Source organism: Siphateles boraxobius, unplaced genomic scaffold (assembly GCF_051911475.1).
Source record: "Siphateles boraxobius isolate OS27281-9 unplaced genomic scaffold, OSU_SipBor_1 77, whole genome shotgun sequence".
NCBI classification, from domain to species: Eukaryota; Metazoa; Chordata; class Actinopteri; order Cypriniformes; family Leuciscidae; genus Siphateles; species Siphateles boraxobius.
In genome coordinates this window covers 12,243,290-12,265,904 of record NW_027509205.1, presented here as the reverse complement: position 1 = coordinate 12,265,904, position 22,615 = coordinate 12,243,290, and the positions used below count along the sequence as shown (strand labels likewise).

General features: G+C 36.3%; 1 protein-coding gene across 24 annotated transcripts in view; it reads left to right on the top strand.

Moving 5' to 3' along the window:
• The window catches only part of kif1b (kinesin family member 1B), a 77,893-nt gene that overhangs the window by 53,103 nt on the left and 2,175 nt on the right, over positions 1 to 22,615 (top strand). For 12 of the 24 annotated variants that reach the window (XM_077219156.1, XM_077219155.1, XM_077219150.1 and 9 more), the window contains 24 exons: positions 1,322 to 1,424; positions 1,783 to 1,931; positions 2,803 to 2,981; positions 3,735 to 3,875; positions 5,814 to 6,065; positions 7,810 to 7,928; positions 8,099 to 8,184; positions 9,847 to 9,976; positions 10,441 to 10,585; positions 10,732 to 10,822; positions 11,053 to 11,171; positions 11,861 to 11,916; positions 13,092 to 13,292; positions 14,047 to 14,155; positions 14,318 to 14,384; positions 15,333 to 15,417; positions 15,587 to 15,692; positions 16,209 to 16,235; positions 18,306 to 18,420; positions 20,077 to 20,210; positions 20,606 to 20,667; positions 21,380 to 21,525; positions 21,603 to 21,845; positions 22,536 to 22,604. In XM_077219156.1, the coding sequence (XP_077075271.1) occupies positions 1,322 to 1,424; positions 1,783 to 1,931; positions 2,803 to 2,981; positions 3,735 to 3,875; positions 5,814 to 6,065; positions 7,810 to 7,928; positions 8,099 to 8,184; positions 9,847 to 9,976; positions 10,441 to 10,585; positions 10,732 to 10,822; positions 11,053 to 11,171; positions 11,861 to 11,916; positions 13,092 to 13,292; positions 14,047 to 14,155; positions 14,318 to 14,384; positions 15,333 to 15,417; positions 15,587 to 15,692; positions 16,209 to 16,235; positions 18,306 to 18,420; positions 20,077 to 20,210; positions 20,606 to 20,667; positions 21,380 to 21,525; positions 21,603 to 21,845; positions 22,536 to 22,604 (2,934 nt within the window). The remainder of the gene's footprint in view (positions 1 to 1,321; positions 1,425 to 1,782; positions 1,932 to 2,802; positions 2,982 to 3,734; positions 3,876 to 5,813; positions 6,066 to 7,809; positions 7,929 to 8,098; positions 8,185 to 9,846; positions 9,977 to 10,440; positions 10,586 to 10,731; positions 10,823 to 11,052; positions 11,172 to 11,860; positions 11,917 to 13,091; positions 13,293 to 14,046; positions 14,156 to 14,317; positions 14,385 to 15,332; positions 15,418 to 15,586; positions 15,693 to 16,208; positions 16,236 to 18,305; positions 18,421 to 20,076; positions 20,211 to 20,605; positions 20,668 to 21,379; positions 21,526 to 21,602; positions 21,846 to 22,535; positions 22,605 to 22,615) is intronic. The other 12 variants (XM_077219161.1, XM_077219159.1, XM_077219157.1 and 9 more) reach the window with 5 other exon arrangements.

Sequence of the window (22,615 nt, the reverse complement as noted above, 5' to 3'; positions counted from 1 at the left end):
CTGACCCCCACCAAATGATTACCTTCCTAGTATTGGTAGGTTTAGGATTAGTTGTGGGGGAGGGGGTAGGATTAAGCATTCAGATACTGACTTCAACGAGGGGGGTAATAGTTTGGCAGGGAGTCGAAATTTGGCACAACCCCTCCAACATGACAAATCTGATGAAGCACTTATTTAACAGCGCACAGAATAAATTAAGAGTATTTCACAATACATATCGTTTCAAAGCTGCTTTACAGAAAATGCATGTCTAAATTACAATTTAGAGTGATCTGTTATCAGAAGTGACTGTGCGCAAGTAAATTTCAATAAAATTTTCATTCAGTTTCATTGTTAAACAATGCATTAAGTTAAGGCAGAAACAACGAGCTCATTAGAATACATGTTGTTAAATGATTAGGATACATAGAAAATTTCAGCATTGGTGCTTTTTTACAGACTCAAAATATTAGTGTAAAAAAAGTCAACAAACTGAAAGTTTTTTGAGGTGATGTAATGTTAAAATGGATTTCAAATTGGTATCGAAAAAAGTATCGTTCAGGAACCGGTATCGAAGTAGAGGTATCGGTATCAATTTTTTTTTTTACGATACCCAGCCCTAGTAAATTTTTGTCAGTCCTGTGTCTAAAGTGGAATATAAAAAGAGCTTGACTTAATCTCCTGATAAATTATTTTATCCACCTGATGTAAATACATTTTCAGCTGTTTGACACTGACTTTTCAGATAGAACTTTCTCACTTGTTATAAAACTATGTGGGATAACTAAATCCTGCTTAAATGTCAGGAAAATGTTACATATAATCACATTTTAGTGAAACCGCATATAAAATACCTCCCTTTACCGTACGTTGTTGGTTTTACCTGACGTCTTTTTCATTACAAATTAAATATATTATAAATGTTAATTGCATTTCGGTAGTAAAACGTCTAGACATTAAAATTGTTTTCAGTTACTATTGCATATATTAAGGCTTTTTCTACTTGAGCCACCTCACAGTGGTGGCGACTTTTGCACAGGGAAGCATCACTTATATTTTCAGAACATGCTATATCCATTTAAATATAAATGGATGGGTCTTGATTGTCTATTTATGTGTGCAAAATTAGTGCTGTTTAGTTTAACTTCAGCTTAAGCCATTAAAAAATTAATTTAAGAATTTTTTTTAACTATTCCACTGTCATGAACAAGCCAAGTGGCACACAGTTGTTAAATCAACAGCGTAACCGTGTAACTTTTATCCCTCCAAGGTTCAGTAAGTTGTCTGTAGTGCTGATAAGATCGTGTCTGCTGTCCTCTCTCTTCATCGCATTTTCTCAAAGGTATATGAGAGTAAATTGCAAGAGCTGCAGAAACAGGTGGAGACCCGCTCATTGGCTGCGGAGACACCTGATGAGGAGGAAGAGGAGGAGGAAGAGGATGAAGGTAGTGTATTTTGATTTTAATATTAGTATTCAGCTGTCAACAGGATTGTCAACAGATGTTAATCTGCAGTGTACTAGGACACTGTGTAAGTAGGATTAGTTCCTAGATCAACACCATTTGGATCACATTTCTGTCAGAGTCCTAACTCTTATAACCTCAACCCAACCAAAACTACCACTACAATCAGAGGAAAATACATGAAAGGTTGATAAGTCCCTACACCCTTCCCAATCCCTATTGTCTGATGGACATGAATGTTGAATGTTGTTCCAGGAACAATAAGGATATCCTGCTTGGCAAAATCACAACCACCTGTATGTATGCTCTGCCATGTTTGACTACTGTTCCTGTATTTCAGTGCCCTGGACTCAGCATGAGTACGAGCTGGCCCAGTGGGCTTTCAGGAAGTGGAGATACCACCAGTTCACCTCCCTCAGAGACCAGCTGTGGGGCAATGCTGTATACCTCAAAGAAGCCAATGCCATCAGTGTGGAGCTCAAGAAAAAGGTACAGCACATAGATGACAGGTGTCATGTGAAAACGTGTCAATCATTAAAACATTTAATTATTTTTAACTTGGCATGGCGTGAAACAATGAAATGACTGCAAGACTCGGTGTAGCAGCTAAAAGGTCTGTCTATTGCAGTGTTTCTCAGCCAGAAGGTCTCACCAGACTTCCGCAAGATAAGATTTTTTTAGCTAAACGGTTAACAAATTAAGCTAAAATCATGTATTTGCTAATTTATTTCAATAATAATAACTGCCATGAGTCAAAAAGGTTGAGAAACACTGGGTTATTGCATGTGTATATATAACTGCTTCCTGTGTGAATGGCCCCTGAAACAGACCAGACCTGCGTTCCTGACACACAACATGACATAAAACTGTTCATAAAAACTAGCTTGTCATTATGATGGCAGCTTACCAGTCCATTCTGCTATATTTACATATTTACAGACAGATCTCTGTTGCTTTACTTATTACCCATGTGCCAGCGTTCAACAGTTGGCTCATAAATACTAAAAAGAGCACTTACGTTTTATCCGTTCTTTTTCTGTCACCTGCTCTACTTTTGTTTGTTTGTCTCTTTTTTTTTTTCAGTTCCTATATGTATAACCTCATAATGACCCCTGCTGTGTAGAAACATTTCTCTTCTGGTTTATCATGCGCTCTTTGTATTTATAGCTTCAGGTGGGACAGGGTGATTTTTGATATGTTTTACATCAGCAATTGTAAATCTTATGCTATTTTTTGCATTGTTGCATTACTTAACTCTCCACTTAGCAGATGTCAAAAATGAGGTCTGAACCTTCAATCTTACAGTCATCAACTCACATCTTTCATCCTTGTTGATGACCTTTCTTCTATCTATTTGTAGGTCCAATTCCAGTTTGTCTTGCTCACGGACACCCTCTACTCTCCGCTGCCCCCGGAGCTGCTTCCACCAGAAACGGAGAAAGAGCACGACACTAGGTCTTTCCCTCGAACTGTGGTGGCTGTGGAGGTTCAGGACTTGAAGAATGGAGCCACTCATTACTGGTCCCTGGAGAAGCTCAAGTAAGCTTCAGGCTGCCAACCAGCCTGTGAATTACAAAGTTTTGCTAACAGAAGATTTTAGTTCTTTATTATTATTTGGAACCAATCTATTTCGAAATCCCAAAGCTCTGTTTTAAATTATTATTTTTTTAGAACTTTACTTGTTTGTTTTTTTGTGATATTTAGACTGTAATTGTTTCTCAGGATGACATTTATAACAGAACATTTGCATGGCTCCTCACAAAACCCATGTTACTGTAGAAATTAATATATGGGGAACAAAGGAGTTCTGTCATTCAAAGAACTCTGTTTGCTTCTCATGTGGCCAGTCACATGACCATATTGCATCATGACATCCAACGTTATATGCATAATGGCCTTTTTTAATAGTTCAACCAATGTACTTTTATTTATGTAGTTAATTTTAAGTTTAATTCTCTTAAACAAGTCTCTATTGTGCCAAATTCTCATTACTGTGTCAAGTGTCAAATAAGAGGAACCCAAATTACTTTTGGGCCAATTCCCTCATGTCAAGTTGACGATTCTGTTTGAGAAAAATATCACCTACATTTTCTCTTAGGTAGTCGGACAAAAACACATTTTCTTTGTAGATTACAGTAGCACTTATACATGCTGGCATTACCTAATGTTCTCATGTAAACCAATTACCAGTCAAAAAGGCTTTAATGTAGAAAGTGTAATATAGTTGATTGAATTTTTAAAAAAAAGTGAACACGATTCGCTAGCATGACGCTAGTACTCATGATCTTCCAGGCAGAGGCTGGACCAGATGCGAGAGATGTATGACCGTGCGGGCGAGATGGCCTCATCCAATCAGGGAGAGGATGGGGAGGGTGCTTTGACCGGCAGTGATCCGTTCTATGACCGCTTCCATTGGTTCAAGCTGGTTGGGAGGTACGCTAATCACTTAACCTTGTTCCTGTGACTTGAGATATGATTGAGAATGTTAACAGAGATCAGTTCTTTGTAGGGGTGTAATGGATCTTAGTTGATCCGTGCTCCGTACGGACCTGGCCCTACGGTTCGGCACTTTTAGTTTATTTTTTATATTTATATTATGTATTATCCCAGGACAGTGCAATACTCCTATATGGAGGTCATTGTCTTTATTGTGTTTGTTTGTTGTAGGCTTATACTGTTCTTCGTTTACTGTACCTTCTCAATGTTTATTTATTGTGTGTGGTTTTGTTCGTTCTTTTTATGTTGACTTTTTAATGTTTGATTCAATGAGCTTTGCTACAAAAATTCCTATGTACTTGTACTAACTGTACTGGTACAAATGGCAAATAAAACTTCAACTCATCTCAAAGATTAATCTATATTTGATTTATAGCAAGGTTGCAATTGTCACACACCCATCAAAAAATTATAGGATCCGTGATTCAAAAACCATATGATCCGAACCCTTGGTTTTGTGATCCGTTGCACCCCTAATTCTTTGTATGATATTATGTCCTGCAAATGTGCTTACAGAAGGTTTTTTAGATTATGTGAAATTTAGTTGAATACTTTACCAACCATTTACATTTTTTCTTGTGTGTGAGAGTGTGTGAGAGTTAGTGCTGCACGATTAATCATATAGCAATCACGATGTCAAGCCCATGCGATTATATGACGCAAAATGTTGCGATTTTACATGAAATAAACAAATTAGGGCTGTTAACGCAATTAACGCAGCATCTGTTATTTTTTGTCATCCTTTGGCTAGTGTTACATGATCCCACTATTATTAGTGCAAATGCTTTTAAACCATTCATGTGCGACAAGACAAAAGAGAATCATGCCAGTGATTGCGCATACACAGACCGCGCGCCAGAAAACCGTTCACTTTTGGGCTTGAAAGAACAATAACACACACAATTATGCCAAAATGTCGTTTTGTCGAGTATCTCCATAACATAAGAGCATTCTTATGATGGACGTAAAGAGTTGTCAGAGAATGAGGCGTGTGTGAGATCCGCTTCTCTGTCAGCAGTGGCTGCTCTTAAAGCGCCAGCAGCCAATAAAGCTTTTAATCTAAAAGTGAATCAAAGAACAAAGAGAACAGAGAAAAGGGTAATTTTATCCAGACATCAATGGCTTATTGATCATTATAGGTGTTATCAATCATTTAGTTGTTGTTACTAGTTTGAGTTGAGAAATACATATTTTAGAATTATCACTAATCTGTGTGTGCATTTTGCTTTAGAACCAAGCAAGTTGACTCATGAAACCATTTGTTTATTATATCGCAATCGCAATATTGAGCTCAATAATCGCAATATGACATTTTCCCCAAATTGTGCAGCCCTAGTGTGAGTGTGTGTGTAAGAGGGAGCCCATAAATCATTTCACACCTTTGTTTAGTCATTTACACTGTTAATTTTCTCTTCATATTTAAATCATTAAATCATTTATTCAAATTATTTTTTGTTTGATTTGCATTATTTTCCTAATCATTATGTGCTTGTTTTGCTGTGTGCTGACGTAGTGTTTTATTTTCTAAATGTACTGTTTTCATCCATTTATTATTATTGTTAAACATTAACAACACCTTCATTTCATATGTAGATTGTTTTTTTTTTGTTGCTTTGTGCACATTATATACATTGTAGAATTTGTTTCAAATTCATTTGTGATTTTGTTTTTCATTTTTCCATGTTTTATTTCCATAATTAAGATTAGAATTATTTCTATGATCTCTTTTTAAGATTTAAATGCTTATTCATGCAATTAATTATTCATGTACCTGCAATGTCTATTGTTTTTTATTTCATGTCTAAAGTCATGGCCCTTAAATATAGGTCATAAACTGTTGTTGTGCCTGCATCCTACCCACGCACCTTTTTTTAGCTCACCTATTTTCCACGGCTGTGTGAACGAGCATCTGGCCGACCGCACGCCCTCTCCCACCTTCTCCACTAGTGATTCTGAGATTACTGAGCTGGCTGATGAACGGCAGAGCGAGATGGAAGACTTCATGGATGATGAGGCTTTCGTGGATGACACCAGCTCAGATGCTGGGACCGAGGAGGGCTCTGACATCTTCAGTGATGGGCAGGACCCCTTCTATGACCGTTCCCCATGGTTCATCCTGGTGGGCAGGTTGGTGGTGGCCACTGCTCGGGGGAAGCCTGCAAATGAGTGCTGGAGAGAAAGAATGAGTGACAGAGACGGAGAGAGTTGTGTGGCTCAGTGTGCAGCTGTTAATTGGGGTCCATGATCTAAAGATAATTTAAATACATTGAAAATGAAATAAACAGAATTATTTAGTCATGCGAGAGAAACGGCTCACACGGCTATACCAGATACCTCCTCCAGTTCTCCACAGCATAGATTTAACCTCCATCTGTCTGGTTTGGTTTAACATTAGTGCTCTAAACATTAGCACACATTTGTTTGTTTTCATCCATTGTATTTATTTTAATCGGGCTGTCAATCGATTTAAATGTGTTAAAGTATTCCGTTTCTTTTTTAAGGCAAGAAAACTGATTAAACTGCTTCAAAATGCACTGCTAATACAAGCAAAGGAATGCTAATGTATTATAATTTAATAATATAGCCTCTTTCCCAGCACTTTAATAACCTTACATATGCAGAGTTTCTTCCTGCTGCATTTGTATTTTGCTGGGGTTCACATTAACATTTTTATGAATGACCTGTTTTACTTGTGGTTAATATTGCACTTAAACTTCACCCTACAAGAATGCAAATGAACATTGTTAAACATCCCGTCTGGGTTTATAAATAAATTATCCGTAAAGAATGTCTTTCTCCATTGACTGAGACACAACAACACTGAATTTTCAGATCAGTTTTTAGAAGTCACATAAAAACTGTAAAATGTTATCATGTCAAATTAAATAAATATGATAATGGCTTTAAAAATAATTGTACATTAAAACACATTTTTTATTAATCACACCCTTTAACACATGAACATGATTTACAGCCCTAATTTCTTAATTTTTTTGTAACTTATTTATTATGTATTTGTATATATGTGTGTATATATATATATATAATATTATTATTTCTATATATATATATATATATATATATATATAATATTATTATATATATATATATATATATATATTGTTTAATTGTTTTAATTTCTTTTTCATTTTATCTGTATTTTTTTTCCCTATAATTTTAAAATTCATTCAGTGTACTGATAAACTGTTATTTATCAGTCAGTTGTACAAGAGAGAAGGATAGAGGAGGATGGCAACATAGTCTGGATGGATGGATGCAGAGGCGCAAATGGACCTGCGTCATCGTGACTTCACTGATGCGCTACAGTGATAGCTCTCCTCCATCTTGGCCTTGAGGCTGCCCACGGGGGGAGGAGGAGCTCTCTGACTGCAAACAGCTCCTGAAATTCAGACTATGTGTGCCCCCTAGCCTCTGAAAATATAAAATATTCTGAAACAATCTCTCTTGCAATAATCCAATGCATATTTTTTTGTTTTATGTGACCGTACAACATAATATATGAATTATTTGTTTGCCCTTTTTTTTTTCTTTGGCATTTCATTTCAAGGTTTGAGGGTTTGTTTTCTGTCTTTGCTGTTTAGTGTCATATTTAATGTCAGCTCTTAGTAAAAGTGTCTGACACATCATATCCATTATTCTTCAATGGTGTTAATCAGGGTAATGGAGATGAACCTGTGGCCCTGCATTGAAAGGAAGTCACTGCGTCACACTGCTAAGCTGTGCATCTCCTGTACCCTCCATACTAATACATTTGTTTTTTTAAGGATGTTCTGAACATGTGTGTGCATAAGACAGTCAGGCAACGACAGCTCTCAGTGCGGTACTATAATTGCTGTTTTTTTTCCTCCAGAGCCTTCGTGTACCTGAGTAACCTGCTGTACCCTGTTCCTCTGGTGCATCGTGTTGCTATAGTAACAGAGAAGGGAGATGTGCGAGGATTCCTGCGAGTGGGGGTCCAAGCCATCGCTGGTGAGCGCTGCTCTATATTAATGAATTAAATAAGATTCTGCTTAGATTTAATTAAGCACAGTTGACATCAATCTGATGTGCTTTATAAACATTAATTTACCTGATTACGGTACGTTTTTCAACAGATCTGTGACGCGTGTCCTTATTCTTTGGTATTTGTGTTTTTGTAGCAGACGAAGAGGCTCCTGATTATGGATCCGGCGTGCGTCAGTCGGGGACTGCTAAAATTTCCTTTGACAACGAGTATTTTAAAAAGGTACAAGCCAGTGCAGCAGTTAAGTTTCCTGTTATTTTAACATGAGTGGATGTATACAAGAAAATATCAATAATTTGTCTAAATATCTCCCTACAAATGTCAAATACCCATACAGAGGAGGATATAGACCCAATATGGTGGCTGCAGGAAAGGAAGTCCCACTCCAGGCCATTGAATTATTAGAAAATGAAGCACAAAATAAAGGTGGTAATGCTGCCACGACACCAAGCGGAGTTACACCTCGGTTGTGCATACTTTTCTAATAATTCAATGGACCGGAGTCAATTATTCCGCTTATACTACGGTTAGCACACCTCAAGACATTGTTCAGATGTTGTATTTCAAGGCAATTGTCAGGTTATTGTCCTTAAAACGCTAATAGAACTAATCTCTTGCACATCTCATCCCAAGCCTCCATTGCTAATTCCAAAACATAATTTTAGAGCTCATAACGGTAGCTTGAGCCATTGATAGCATACTAATCCAGTTATTAAAGTGGTGGTATAATGCCTTTTTCACAAGATGTAAAATAAATCTCTGATGTCCCCAGAGTGTGTATGTGAAGTTTTAGCTCAAAATACCCCACAGGTATTTTTATATAGCATGTTAAAGTTGTCACTTTTTGAGGGTGAGCAAAAACGCACCGTTTTTGTGACTGTCCCTTTAAATGCAAATGAGCTGCTGCTCCCGGCACAGAGGGCGGGTTTTATGTACATTTTAGGGTTTGTGATGTCACTAGCCCTGGAGGAATGTGATGTAGTCCCTACCAGCTGTTTGTTGTAGTCCTTAACAAGCAGTTTCTTTAAAAGAAAATATCTCCCTTTGCTTTGAACTTTGAGTGTCATAAATTTGCAGGTGTTGTTTATGTTCAAACAGCAACATTACACACAAACTAAAGTAAGAAAAGTGAAAATCATAATCAACCACCCCTTTAATGCAGTTATTAGAGAGAGAGAGAGAGAGAGAGAGAGAGAGAGAGAGATTAAGCGTGTGCGAATTACCTCAGTCGGTGCGTCTCTCAACAGTGTTCGGCAGCAGAGTCTCTAATAGTGAAACTGTACGTTTATCTGCTTCAAGAACAGCGGCGTTATTACATCGCTAGTGAGAAATGTCATGTAGCTTTTAAGTTGCTAAACTGTTTTAATGATAAAATCGTCAATGCAGCACCACGTTTCTGTGCGAGTGTCCATACTGAATCTGTGCATGAGAGTGGGAGAAAGAGAGTATGTGCTTTCCATACATAATAAAATGCAATTTTGTGGTAAATAACTTGGAAATATTTGGTCATTTTTATCTTTCTGTTTACTATATTTATTTGCTCGGTCAGTGTCGTTGTGGGTTTTGGTTCTTTTGCAGTTGTAGGCTGTTGAAATGACTAAATCATTTGGCGAAGTGATATGGATATTTTGAGACCTGTTTTTCACAAAAAGACTATTCATGTCTAGAATGATACTAAGAGATTGAATTTCAAACTGATACCCAGTTGAAGTTTAAAAATTGATCTTGTCTCAAGATTGACATTTGTACTAGTTTGTACAAGGTTTGAGTTGTTTATGCTTATACTGAGAGACATTTTGATGATTGCTGCATTTTTTTTTTATTTCCTTTTTTCTCTCTCTCTCTCTCTCTCTCTCTCTCTCTCTCTTTTACTCCACAATCCAGAGTGATTTCTCCCCTGTGGTGATGACCCGCTCTGGCCTCTCTTTGGAAGAGCTGCGTATTGTGGAAGGTCAAGGTCAAAGTTCAGAGGTCATCACCCCTTCAGAGGAGATGAACAGAATAAATGACATGGGTGAGTGTGGATGCACAGGCCAGCTGGCAACCCCTGAGCTCTAAACAAAACCATTCAGTCTGAGTGAAAAGAAATGCTTACACATCCAGACGATGCTGTTGTTTTCTGGTATGTCACATTTGATTTACACTGCATCAGTGTTCAGAAAGCTTTAGGACCAAATAGATTCTTCTAGCAGGTTTTAACAGATGATACAAAGACCATGGAAACAGATTTAAAGATGCTGTTTATTAAAGGGATGGTTCACCCAAAAATGAAAATTAGCTTGATTTATTTAAAAATTAAATTAAAATTATAATTATTTACTCACCCTAAAGCCATCCTAGGTGTATATGACATTCTTCTTTCAGACGAATACATAAAATCAGCCAACATCTACAATTTCACAATAACGGTGTATAGATCCATTTACATAAAACAGTCTAATATTATGTATATTTACACATATGTTTTGTGTCTAAAAGACCTGAAGCTTGGGAACGTGGACACAAAACTGGGTGATGGTTTGGCAGAGCATCTGGAAGTGGGTAGTATTTTCACTTTCCGCGTCACCGTTCTGCAGGCGAGCAGCATCCCGCCCGAGTACGCAGACATCTTCTGCCAGTTCAAGTGAGTCAGCCTGTCTCCATAGCAACCCTTCTTTCCCGTCTCATTGGTCTTTATTCAGACAGAGCACACACACACACACCTTGACATAAATCACGCAAACGCACAGTCACGCTTCTCTCAGTAATCCGGTCTCATGCTGCCAACAGCTTTCTCCATCGTCACGATGAGGCTTTCAGCACAGAGCCACTGAAGAACACAGGCAAAGGTGCCCCGCTGGGCTTTTACCATGTACAGAATGTAAGTGTTGAATGCAGTGAGAGAGATGAGGTTTTAAGGAGGAAAATGAAAATTGTGATGGTATAAACACCCCAGAGTTGTTAATAGAGAGTACTCATTCAAATACTTCATCAGGCTAGATGCTTATAATGAATTAAGCTTCATTATTTAAGCATACTATCTATTTTGCCTACTATCTTTAGGAAAATATGAATGTGTTGCCAACTTATGTATGCGGTTTTCACATCCAGATCTCAGTGGAGGTGACAGAGTCCTTTATTGAGTACATAAAGACCAAGCCAGTTGTGTTTGAAGTGTTTGGCCATTACCAACAGCACCCACTGCACATTCATGGACAGGATCTTGTCAGGTAACAACCTGTTGTCCAGTTTTACATATTAGATCAATATTATCTTATGTTTATGTTTTGAGTGCATTTCAGGGTGGTAAACACATTGATGGTGACTTCACATTTGTCTGATTTTTAAAGGAATGACATTTTAGAATTGTCAAATATAAAATTAAAAATGTATTTTATCTGCTATAGTTTTTACTGTGCTGTAAGAGTTGAGTTTGTCATATTAGTGTTATTTTTAACATTATTTATATAAAATAATTGTGTTTATTAATATGTTGAATTCTCTTTTTTATATATTAATTTTAGTTTACATTTTAGTAGTTTATAATTATAATAGTTTACATTTTTTTTATTAGTATTTTTTTATTTATAAAATTTCTGTATTGTAACACATTTATTTTTTATTTAACAAATTTTGCCTCAAGTCAGTATTATTTCCCTTTGTCATTGACAGCATGCTGTTGGAGTTTGATTTGTGTTTAACCTAGAATATTCCTTTGCTTATTTTAACAGCATATTCATTGTAATAATATAATTACAAACATCTTATATTTTTATTTTATACAGCATATAGTAGCAGGAAATAAATGTTCCTACAATCCGAACTGTGTGGTTATGCCCTTGGTGCATTGATTAAAGCATACTTATTTATTGTAGTTTTTCTTTTGCATGTCTGATTTAATTTTCTGCTTCTCTTTTAGCCCTTCTCAGCCTTCCAGAAAGTACTACCCTCCACCTATGCCTCTATCTAAACCAGGTACGACTGCAACTGCTATACAACTCAAAAATGACATCTTCATTTGTCTTCATGAAGAACATTACATTATTCATTAAGTCAGCTTGAAGGGTCTTACATTTGCATAAGTAACAATAAATCAATTCCTTAAATAATCCTCGCCCAGAGCGTGTATGCTCCTCTATCTCCGCTCTAATTATTAGTGTAATTCATTACAAGATTCATTAAACAAGGAGCTACCTCAGTTCACAATGATGCGGTAATCTCTGGCTCTTTCGTTTGATACAGTTATCTCCTCTCAAAAGGGCTCAGGATCCCATTTAATGCGGCAAGTCAGTTTGAAAGACGAAGCTGTCAGCCGTTCCTGTCCAGACTGTTGTTTTTTTATTATTTATTTTTTATAAAGAACAAATCTCCCTTTGCTACTGAAAATAAAACAAAGGCTGCAGCCTTGAAGTGTCATCCATCCTGACGGCGTATTGATCTTCACCCCGAGCTGTCAGTCTTTTATATCGCGATATGAATCTAGAGGTACTACAGCTCAGCTGGATATAATTGGAAAAGCTGTGGTGCTCTTTGTGATTTATAGATTGTAGATGTAGTGCGTTTAAAAACCTAAATGTATCTAAACCGATATAAGAAAAAGTCATACATATACAGTCTCGTTCAAAGAACTGTTAAGATTGTTTCAAATCTACAGGTGCCATTAAGGCATTTTTAAATGCCTTATACAGTTCTTATATAGATGCAAGGTACGTATAGGGATTGGACAAAACAAATGTGAACACCTGGGAAATGGGTGATACAGTATTTCTTTATTAAGGTGTTTCATCAACATCTGCCTTTAAAATAGATTCCAACTTTCTTAGAATTGATTCATCTTTTGAATATCATGACATTTGTCAATTGCTTCAGAGATGTTTGAAGGAGGGTTTCTGCTTCTCTAATATTTTTAATATTATACAAGAATATTTTTGAATATTTAATATGAAATTAACTATAATAAATATTTTTTCTTTCTTTTAGAATTAAGTTTGATGCAAAGATATTCATGAATTTACATGGTTTAAGTGTCCAAATACTTTTTGGGGCCCCTTCATTGTTTAGAATGTCCATTTCTCTCACATGTAACTCCATCTTTATCTTTATCATTTCAATCCACATCCTCACCACTCTCTCCTGGGCTGTCCGCCCAGACCATGCACGTAAGATTGAGTTGATCAGGTACCTGATGAGCGGGTACGTGCACGGCCAAGTGTTGGACACAATCTCGGAGCATGCAAACGCATTGGCTTCCACGGCCGTCGCCAGCCTAGAGGAAGGGGTAGATGAGCTATCCCACTTCCCCTTCCTCCCTACACCCAACAGCCCCATTCTCAGAGTGCCCAAACACGACGGTTGGTACAGAGCATCAGAGGCGCAGAGTAGTTTAGATCGATAGAGTTTGTGCTTTAATGTATTGTGACCCTAGTGTAGCCCATCATCCCTACCCGAAGACAGAATCCCAGTAGATTGTCTTTTAAATGTAGATATTCCTAATGCCGAAGATAAGCTATAAAAGCTTTTCCTTGAGCTGCTGTGTTTTTTAAGTGTCACTCTCTCTTATTTTTCTCCCTGGTTGATCTAGACTCCAGTGACGGCCGCTTCGTGTTTCCTTTTTGTGTTACTTTAAAGCTGTAGTGCTAATTAAATCTTGTTAGGTGTTTCCCATATTCTCTTGCTAGCTTCCCTCAAGATTTTTTTTTCTTCACAAATGACGAAGTCAAGTTACACAAGTGTTTTTTCCTCCATCTCTGTGCATAAGATTTCCTGCAGCTTTTCCCCAGCGCGATTGAATCCCCGCAGAGAATACCGAGCGCTGAAGGAAATGGAGTGCCACCCCTTAGTTGAAGTTTTAGGGGCACATCAGATGTATTGATTTTCCCGATGTAGTATAGAGTTTCTTGTGGCTGATTTTCCAAAGTCTACATAATGACCCTCCTTTAAGCTGATGCTTTGTGTTTTCTCACATTACGTGACTCATGCTCATATTGTTTATCGGTCATGTTCAGCATTTTTTTTTAAGTTTAGTGAAAAAAAGGGCTAGTTTAAATACATCAGCCATATCATGCACCATATTCCTGCCCTATTAATATTTCACTTACCTTGCAGTGCCAGCCACCAAACTGAACACCATTACTAAGTCCAACCTGGGACAGTGTGTGAGCAAGTATGACCTGGTGGCTTGGTTCGAGATCAGTGAACTGGAGCCCACTGGAGAGTAAGTGAACCATTCTGACATCTACATACAGGCCCAAAATTTCTGGTTAAAATAGTATTACTCAGTTGTCTCAGTAAATCAGCATTTATAGAGAATCTGTATAATTAAAAATGTTGCTCTAAAGGCTGTTTGCACAAATAAATGATGTGTTGTTTATTGTAGGTATATCCCAGCAGTAGTTGATCACACAGGAGGTCTTCCCTGTCATGGCACGTACCTTTTACACCAGGTATTTATTCTGACTTTCACGAATATGAGTATAAATATTTGCTCTTAGAAATGATTCAGTTACAATTTTTTTATTTTTGTCATTTTGGTTTAGTTTGATTTGTTTTATATATGTATATATACAGGGGCAAAAATTAACACTCACCAAGTGCTTGCAAAAATTGGCGTTGACAGTTGAGAAAGATAACGCACGTGTATTATTATATTGGATCTGTGCATTTGGTCTTTAAGTGACAGCATCCTAATAATCCTGCTGCTGTTTGCGTTTTTTAATGTTAATCAAACAACCAAGGACAAAGAAAAAATCTCTCACTGCTCTTGCCTGAATAACGTTTGTAACTTAAATAAGGAATAATCGAAGTTAAATTTATACAGTAAATACTATGCAGTGTTATTTTAGATTTGATGACTTGACTAAATTTCTCTATCTGAAATGTAAATTTTACAGGTATCTAAAAGTATGGTGTCATAACTTTGTTTTTGCAAAAATAGTTTCATGGCTGGTAAAAAATATTTATGGCCGGTAAATGTTCTTAAGTCAAAAGTTAGTTTTAGGCCTATATATTATATAAGATAATTAATAATAAATTAAAAACATACGTTATACATACAAATATGCAACTGGATGAACAATATTGTACTGGAATAGTAACAAAAAATAAGCCAGAAAAAAAACAACAGCTGTATATTGTATATTATTATATCAATTATGATTGAACTTTGAATACTGTTATCAATGCATTACATCTCCATAGATGTCTGCATTGCAATGCACTCTGGTCTTGCGTTCTTCTGTCTCTACGTTCTATTAATATTAAATTATTTCTGCATTTGCAGGCAGGAAATCTGCAGTTTAGCTTAAGGATCATGTTCATTGTCCTTAGCCAAGGACATATAAATGATTCAAATTGAGATTGCTTTTAGTAACCTGTGTTGCTTGTGTTTTCAGGGCATCCAACGTAGAATAACAGTCACTCTGATCCATGAGAAGGGCAGTGAGCTGCACTGGAAGGACGTCAGAGAGCTGGTTGTTGGTCAGTACAATTTTTGTTTCTGAAATCTTAAATGGAACATATAATTGTTATTAGGACAGCTTTAATGGTGTATTGACCAATCAGCAGCCAGGACCGTAAAACGTCAGTTTTGTAAAGTGTATTGTAAAGGCTACAGCCATCTGACATTGAATCATTGTGCCTGTTGTAGGACGAATCAGGAATAAGCCGGAAGTGGATGATTCAGCTGCAGATGCAGTCCTGTCTCTCAACATTATCTCAGCTAAAAACTTGAAATCTTCCCACAACTCCAGCAGGTATGCCGTGTTCGCTCACCACATTTGACAACCTAAGGACCTTTTCCCAGTTAAGGGCCTATTAAATCAAGTATTAAGCTCATTTATCTGTCTGCAGTCAGTGGCAGGTCTGCAAAAGGTCTGCAAATGCTCTACTCGCCTAATGCAAATGCATCTACCTAACTGCTTAGAATTCAGGAGCGCATGTTGAACATGAGTCACCGCTGGGAAAAATCCTGCAGGGATCAAGAGAGCCATCTAGTGGACCAAAAGAAAAACAGCAATTTAACCAATAAGCACAGTGCCCTGTACAGCTATTTATTTTGAAAATCTGCATGTTGTGTTCTTTTAATGATGCCAGGTGGCTTTACTCTCTCGTTTGCTCATTTATTTCCTTTGCCTGTTTGATCTGAATGCTGCTTTTTTTTTTTCTTTTGATTTGTAAATATTTCTGTTGCCTGACTGTTTCTGCTTGTTTTGTCTCTCTTTTTGTTCTCGTCCTTTTCCTGCTGCGGTTGGATTCTTGGTTTTGCTCAGCCTTTGTATTGATAGCGATATTGCTAGGTATCAGAACCACCTGATCATAAAGCATTTTTATCATCAAAGTGCTTTATGAGATGTTTGTGATCTGTAGGCGTAACCGTAGCAGACCTATGTACTGCATCTGTGTTGGTGTTTCTCTCTTAACTCATTCTACATAATAGTATGAATTAAGGTGAAGTATTACTGTTGAATGGGCAAAGAAAAAAAAACTATTCTAAAAATTTGCTATATTTAAATGCAAATGCAAAATCAATTATTGAGCCTGACACATTTAAACTTGAAATATGTAAATTACGCATCACATTATTAAATTTAAAAACATTTGCATATTAAGTGATTTAGACTCCAAATTTGTTTAAATGTAATCAACAACAGACCAAAACTCAAACCCTTTTGTCATATGGTTATTTAATGTAATATTTGCATATATGTGCATGTACTGTAAATGAACATACATTTCCCCTATATATATGTATATATAATATAAAATGTGTATATGCTTTTTTAACGTTTTTTTTTTCAATGCTTTTGCATGTAGTATCTCACCTTAAAACTATTAAAGATGTGCTTTTGCTACCACATATCTTTAAAAAAACAAACAAACATCTGAATGAATGTAGATCTGACATTTCATTTGATTATTTTCTACATTCACTGTATTATTATATGTGGCTTGTTAGCAGCTGAAATCTGAAATGATGAGTCTAGATACAGACGCAGGCAAGCCTTTGTGCATCTATGTGCCATCTAAACAATGACATAAGAATGAGAAAGGTAGGGGAGGGAGTGGAGAAAATGATACAAGGATATTTGAGGATGAGTCACCTGTGTGAATCTCATTCTCTGTCTCCATGTGTCCGTTCATATAAATTGTGTGCCTTTGCTTATAGTCTTCACAGCGCTGTAGCTCTGAGTCACACACACGCACACTGCTTCCTCACAGTCTACTTCAAGCTCACACCAGATCACTATTAATGTAGCACCTGTCAACACTCTGGTGTTGTGTTGATCACTATGCGACTCGAACGCAACAACAGCGCGTGATACAGCTATCATTACACCTCATGTTTTCACAGTGAGATTGTCTGTCTATTAGCACCATCTGTGAGCTGAAAGTTTGCAGGCAGCATAGCTAATATATTTATTGTAGAAGCCTGATGCTTCACTGTCATATGCGCAGTTAAAAGTCAACATGAAATCAAAATTTAACCTATTTTCTTAAATTTTACAGTTAATACACATTTCTGGCCTTTTTGGGCCATTATATTCATTGGTACATGTTAAATAAAGAGAGACAAATTTTTATTTTGATAATCGTTCAAGTACAGTACTAGTCAAAAGTTTGGCTTCAGTAAGATTTTTTTTTTTTAAAGATTTTTGAAAGAAGTCTTATGTTCACCAAGGCTGCATTTATTTGATCAAAAATACAGTAAAAACTAAAATATTGTGAAATATTACAATTTAAAATAACTTTTTTCTATTGTAATATATTTTCAAATGTAATTTATTCCTGCAATGCAAAGCTGATTTTTTTTTTTTTTTTTTTTTCATCATTACTCAAGTCAAGAAATCTGCTAATATGCTGAGTTGGTGCTTAACATTTCTTATTATTATCGTCAGTGTTGAAAATGGCTGATTCATATTTTTGTGTAAACCATGATACATTTTTCCCCCATGATTCTTTGATGAATAGAAAGATCAAAATTTTGTTAAATAAACAACATTTATTTAAAATACAAATTGTTTGTAAAAAAAGTCCTAAATGTCACTTTTGATTTTTTTTTTAATGCATCCTTGCTGAATAGAAGTATAAATTTCTATTATAAAATAAATACTGGCCTCAAAAGTTTTGAATGGTACTGTAATGTAATAACTTTTCATGATCTAGTAAATTCCCATTTTTTATGTTTCACTCATAATGGGTTGTGAAATGGGTTGTGAATGACATTTCATGTTGTCTTTAAGCACATCCACACAAGCTCCAAAAAATAGTGAATAGCATAATTAATCACTTAAGCACCAGTAAATATCCTTCCATGGATTCATATGGTGTCTATATATTTAAATCTAATGTATTTCTCCTTTTCCCAGGACATTCTACCGGTTTGAGGCTGTCTGGGACAGTTCCCTGCACAACTCTCTCCTGCTGAACCGTGTCACTCCCTACGGAGAGAAGATTTACATGACCCTGTCAGCCTATCTGGAGGTCAGCCTTGACTCTTTTTAAAGGACTAGTTCTTTAGGCCCTGTCCACACGGAGACGCGTTTAGCTGTATACGTAAAAAAAAAATATTGTATCGGCGTTTCATCCAGACGGATCCGGCGTTTTGGGAGACTGAAACCGCTATTTTATTATTTATATTAACCGCTATTGAAACCGGGTCACAGAGTGGATAAATCTGAAAACGACACCCTTACGTTTTCGTGTGTACAGCCAATCCGTAAATTTTGTGAAACGATGTCATCACCCCACGTGTCGACTAGTCAGACACGCTCTAACAGCAACAACAACCAGCGACTACATGCTTGTGTTCGTACTTCAGAAGCTACTGAGCCTCTTTTATTGCTTTATTTATATAGGCCTACTTTAATGTATTTTTATTTTATTTCTTTATTTTACTTCTTTATTTATTTATATTTCTTTCTTATGCTATGATGCTTGTATTTTGTCTGATTAAGACATTTCGTATTTTGTAGGGATGGGCATTTCAAGCAAAAATAATATTCGACGATCGCTGGGAATTATTTGATTATTATTCAAAAAACGCACCCCTGCCCCTCATGCTCACCGGTAACACGCCGTTCGCTCCGACATTAAATTTCTCTTTACTGTAGGCCTGCGTGTTGTAGCCATTAAAGAAAAGTTAGCTTCATATTTATGTTTAAATAATAGGCCTATGTTATTTTTTCCATTTCATCTATGTTGATTATATGAAAAGTGAACAGCATGTAGCCTAATCATAAGATGCGCAATATCGAGAGACATAATTTTGACCACTTCATTAAGTTTGGTTTTGTATAAAGCCTTTCTTTAAAGTGAATTTCGTTTTGTATAAATTGTATCTTAAATTTAATCAATGTTTTATCAACCAATTGCCTGGATTTCATAAATAAGAAGCAAATATAGCAGACAATATAATCAGGACATTGAGGCGCCTCAGAAATATATAGGTCTATAGAAAGCTTGAAATGTCTACTTTTAAACAAAACAGTTAAAAACGAAAAGAAACAGACAACTTATAATCCGTATGAAGTGTGCATTTCTCTCTATAGGCACCTTCACAAAACCGCGGAGGTGGCGAGTCAGCATCGTCACAGAAAACACTAGTTTATTAATCAACAATTAATGTATCCTTGCTATATTTGACACATTCATAATGATTAGGCTATTTGCCGGTTCTTTGTGGCAAGCTTTATGCATCTGCTTGCTAATCGAATATCGTGACTCATCCCTATTTTGTACCAGGCCATTTATGTTTTTTTCATATTGTTCAATAAAGTTCTTGGTTAAAAAGAAAACAAGCTACTGTGCCTAATCGTGCCTAATATTATTGTATACAGCGCGCAAGGTTCATGCGCAAGTCGTCTTCTCTGTTTTTAGTTTATTTGTGTCAGAATTACAGAGCCTCGTACTGGTCTGGCATGTAAACTATATCGGTTTGAGTCGGTTTCAGTGGTTTCGTGTGTACACAGATATTTCTTGAGACGCCGCCATGTTTACGGATTTTTTTTTTAGAACCAGGGAAAAAAAGATCGGATAGGGAAAGCTCTGGTTTTGTGCGGATAGCTCTGGCTTTGTGTGCATGTGGCCTTAGAAGCAGGGTTTACAGCATTGACGTGTGTGCTAACCACTTCCCTGCAGCTTGATCACTGCATCCAGCCTGCCATCATTACCAAGGACATCTGCATGGTCTTCTACTCCAGAGATGCTAAGATCTCTCCTCCACGCTCCCTGAGGAACCTGTTCGGCAGTGGTTACTCCAAAACCCCCGACTGGTATACATTATTTTATTTTATTTCTTTAACCACAAAGTAACTCAAATGTTTCTGATGGTTAGTTGACTTAAAATACTTTTAGGATATCCTGCATTGTGACATGCTGTACTCCATCTAAAACTGCATTTTAGCAAATTTTGTCAAATTGTACCTAATTTCTGAAAGACTACATGGAATATGAATATGTTAATAATAAAAATTAAATGATGACTAGTTACAGGCCAACACTCCCTTACACGTTCATATAAATGTTAAACAGAACTCGTGATTTTGATCAAAGAAAATATTGATGGACATCTTAAACATCAACTATCATTAAAGTCTTGAAATGTGTGTCCGTAAATTTGCTATGTGTTTAGAAGCTAACACTGTTTTCTGATGTGTTTCAATTACAGTAATAAAGTGACAGGAATCTATGAGCTTAGCTTGTGCAAAATAGCTGACACGGGAAGCCCAGGTAAGATTTTCCTAAACTTATTTATAAAAAAAACATTGAAAAAAACATTGAAAAAAAACATATAAAAAAACATTTGCAATTGATCAAAAGTGACAAGAAAGACATTTATAATCTTACTAAAGATTTCTATTTAAAATAAATGCTGTTCTTTTGAACCTTCTATTTGTAAAAGAATCCTGGGGAAAAAAAATCACGTTTCCACAAAAATATTAAGCAGCACAACATTGATTTCAACATTGATAATAAAAACAATTCTTGAGCATCAAATCATCATATTAGAATGATTTCTGAAGATTCATTTGACACTGAAGAATGGAGTAATGATGCTGAAAATTCAGTTTTGCATCACAGGAATAAATTGCATTTTAAAATAGATTAAAATAGAAAACAGTTATTTTTAATTGTGATAATATTTCACAATATTAGTTTTTACTTTATTTTAGCTCAAGCAAATGCAGACTTGATGAGAAGAGAGTTCTTTCAAAAGAATTAGAAAAATCTTACTGAGCCCAAACCTTTGAATGGTATTGTAAATGATTTGTAAAGAATATCAATAACATGGATATTACAAATAATTAATAAATATATATGATTTCAACTTCCACAGTTTTTACAAAAATTTAGCAAGATGATTTTTCCATTTAGAATGAATAATTCTGCATATTGATATAATAGGCCTGCTATATTAATCAATTTCATTGTTGTTTTTCAGGTATGCAGCGGCGGAGGCGGAAGGTTCTGGACACATCTGTGGCGTATGTGCGTGGAGAGGAAAACCTGGCAGGCTGGAGACCCAGAGGAGACAGTCTGATCCTGGAGCACCAGTGGGAGCTGGAGAAACTCGAGCAGTTGCATGAGGTGAGGATTGAAGACTTTCACACTATATATGCTGCCTGTGATCTCCAGACCCTGATGTCCATTTCTGCGTTTGTCAGGTGGAGAAGACCCGTCACCTGCTGCTGCTCCGTGAGAAACTGGGTGAGACGCCTCCTCCTAAATCCCTGAGCGAGTCTCTGTCTCCCAGTCTGAGCTGCGGCACCCTCAGCACCTCCACCAGCATCTCCTCCCAGATCTCCTCCACCACCTATGAGAGCGCCATCACGCCCAGTGAGAGCAGCGGATACGACTCTACAGACATTGAGAGCTTGGTAGACCGTGAGAAGGAGCTGGCCACTAAGGTAAAAGACCCTACAAGTACTACTTTAATAATATTTGTTGTGATTTTAATATAGGATTCTTTATTAAAGTCATTAAATCGTGTGTTCCATTTGAAGCCCCCTTCATGTGACTTTATATTGCACTTTTCCTAGTAGAATCTTGGAAATTCCAACTTAATCTTAGGCACTTATATAGACCTACAATTCAACCATTCAAAAATGTGGGGTTGTAATAAAAAAAAAAAGTTTCTTATTCTTACTAAGGCTGCTTTTTTTGGGGAGGATAAAAAAATACAGTAAAAACAGTGATATGGTTGTGAAATATTATTATTACAACTAAAAAGGACTGTTTTCAATTTTAATATATTTAAAAATGTAATTTATTCCTGTAATGCAAAGCTGAATTTCGGCATAATTTCTGCAGTCTTCGTTGTCACATGATCCTTCAGAATTCATTCTGCTATATGGTGATTTGATGCTCATTTCTAATTATTATCAATGTTGAGAACAGTTGTGCCGCTTAATTTTTTTGTGGAAACCATGATTCAGGATTTCTTTGATTCTATTCTTTAAATAGAAATTTAAAGAAGGATTTATTTGTAATATAATTATTTAAGTATCCTTACTAAAGAAAAGTATTAATTGTATTAAGTGTATATTGTATGTCTATTAGAAGGAAGGTGTGTTTATGTATTTTGTTTTCTTTTGCAGTGCCTCCGTCTCCTGACACACACTTTCAATAGTGAATACCAGATGTGCAACAGCATCAGTGACTGCAAGGTAACCTGGAC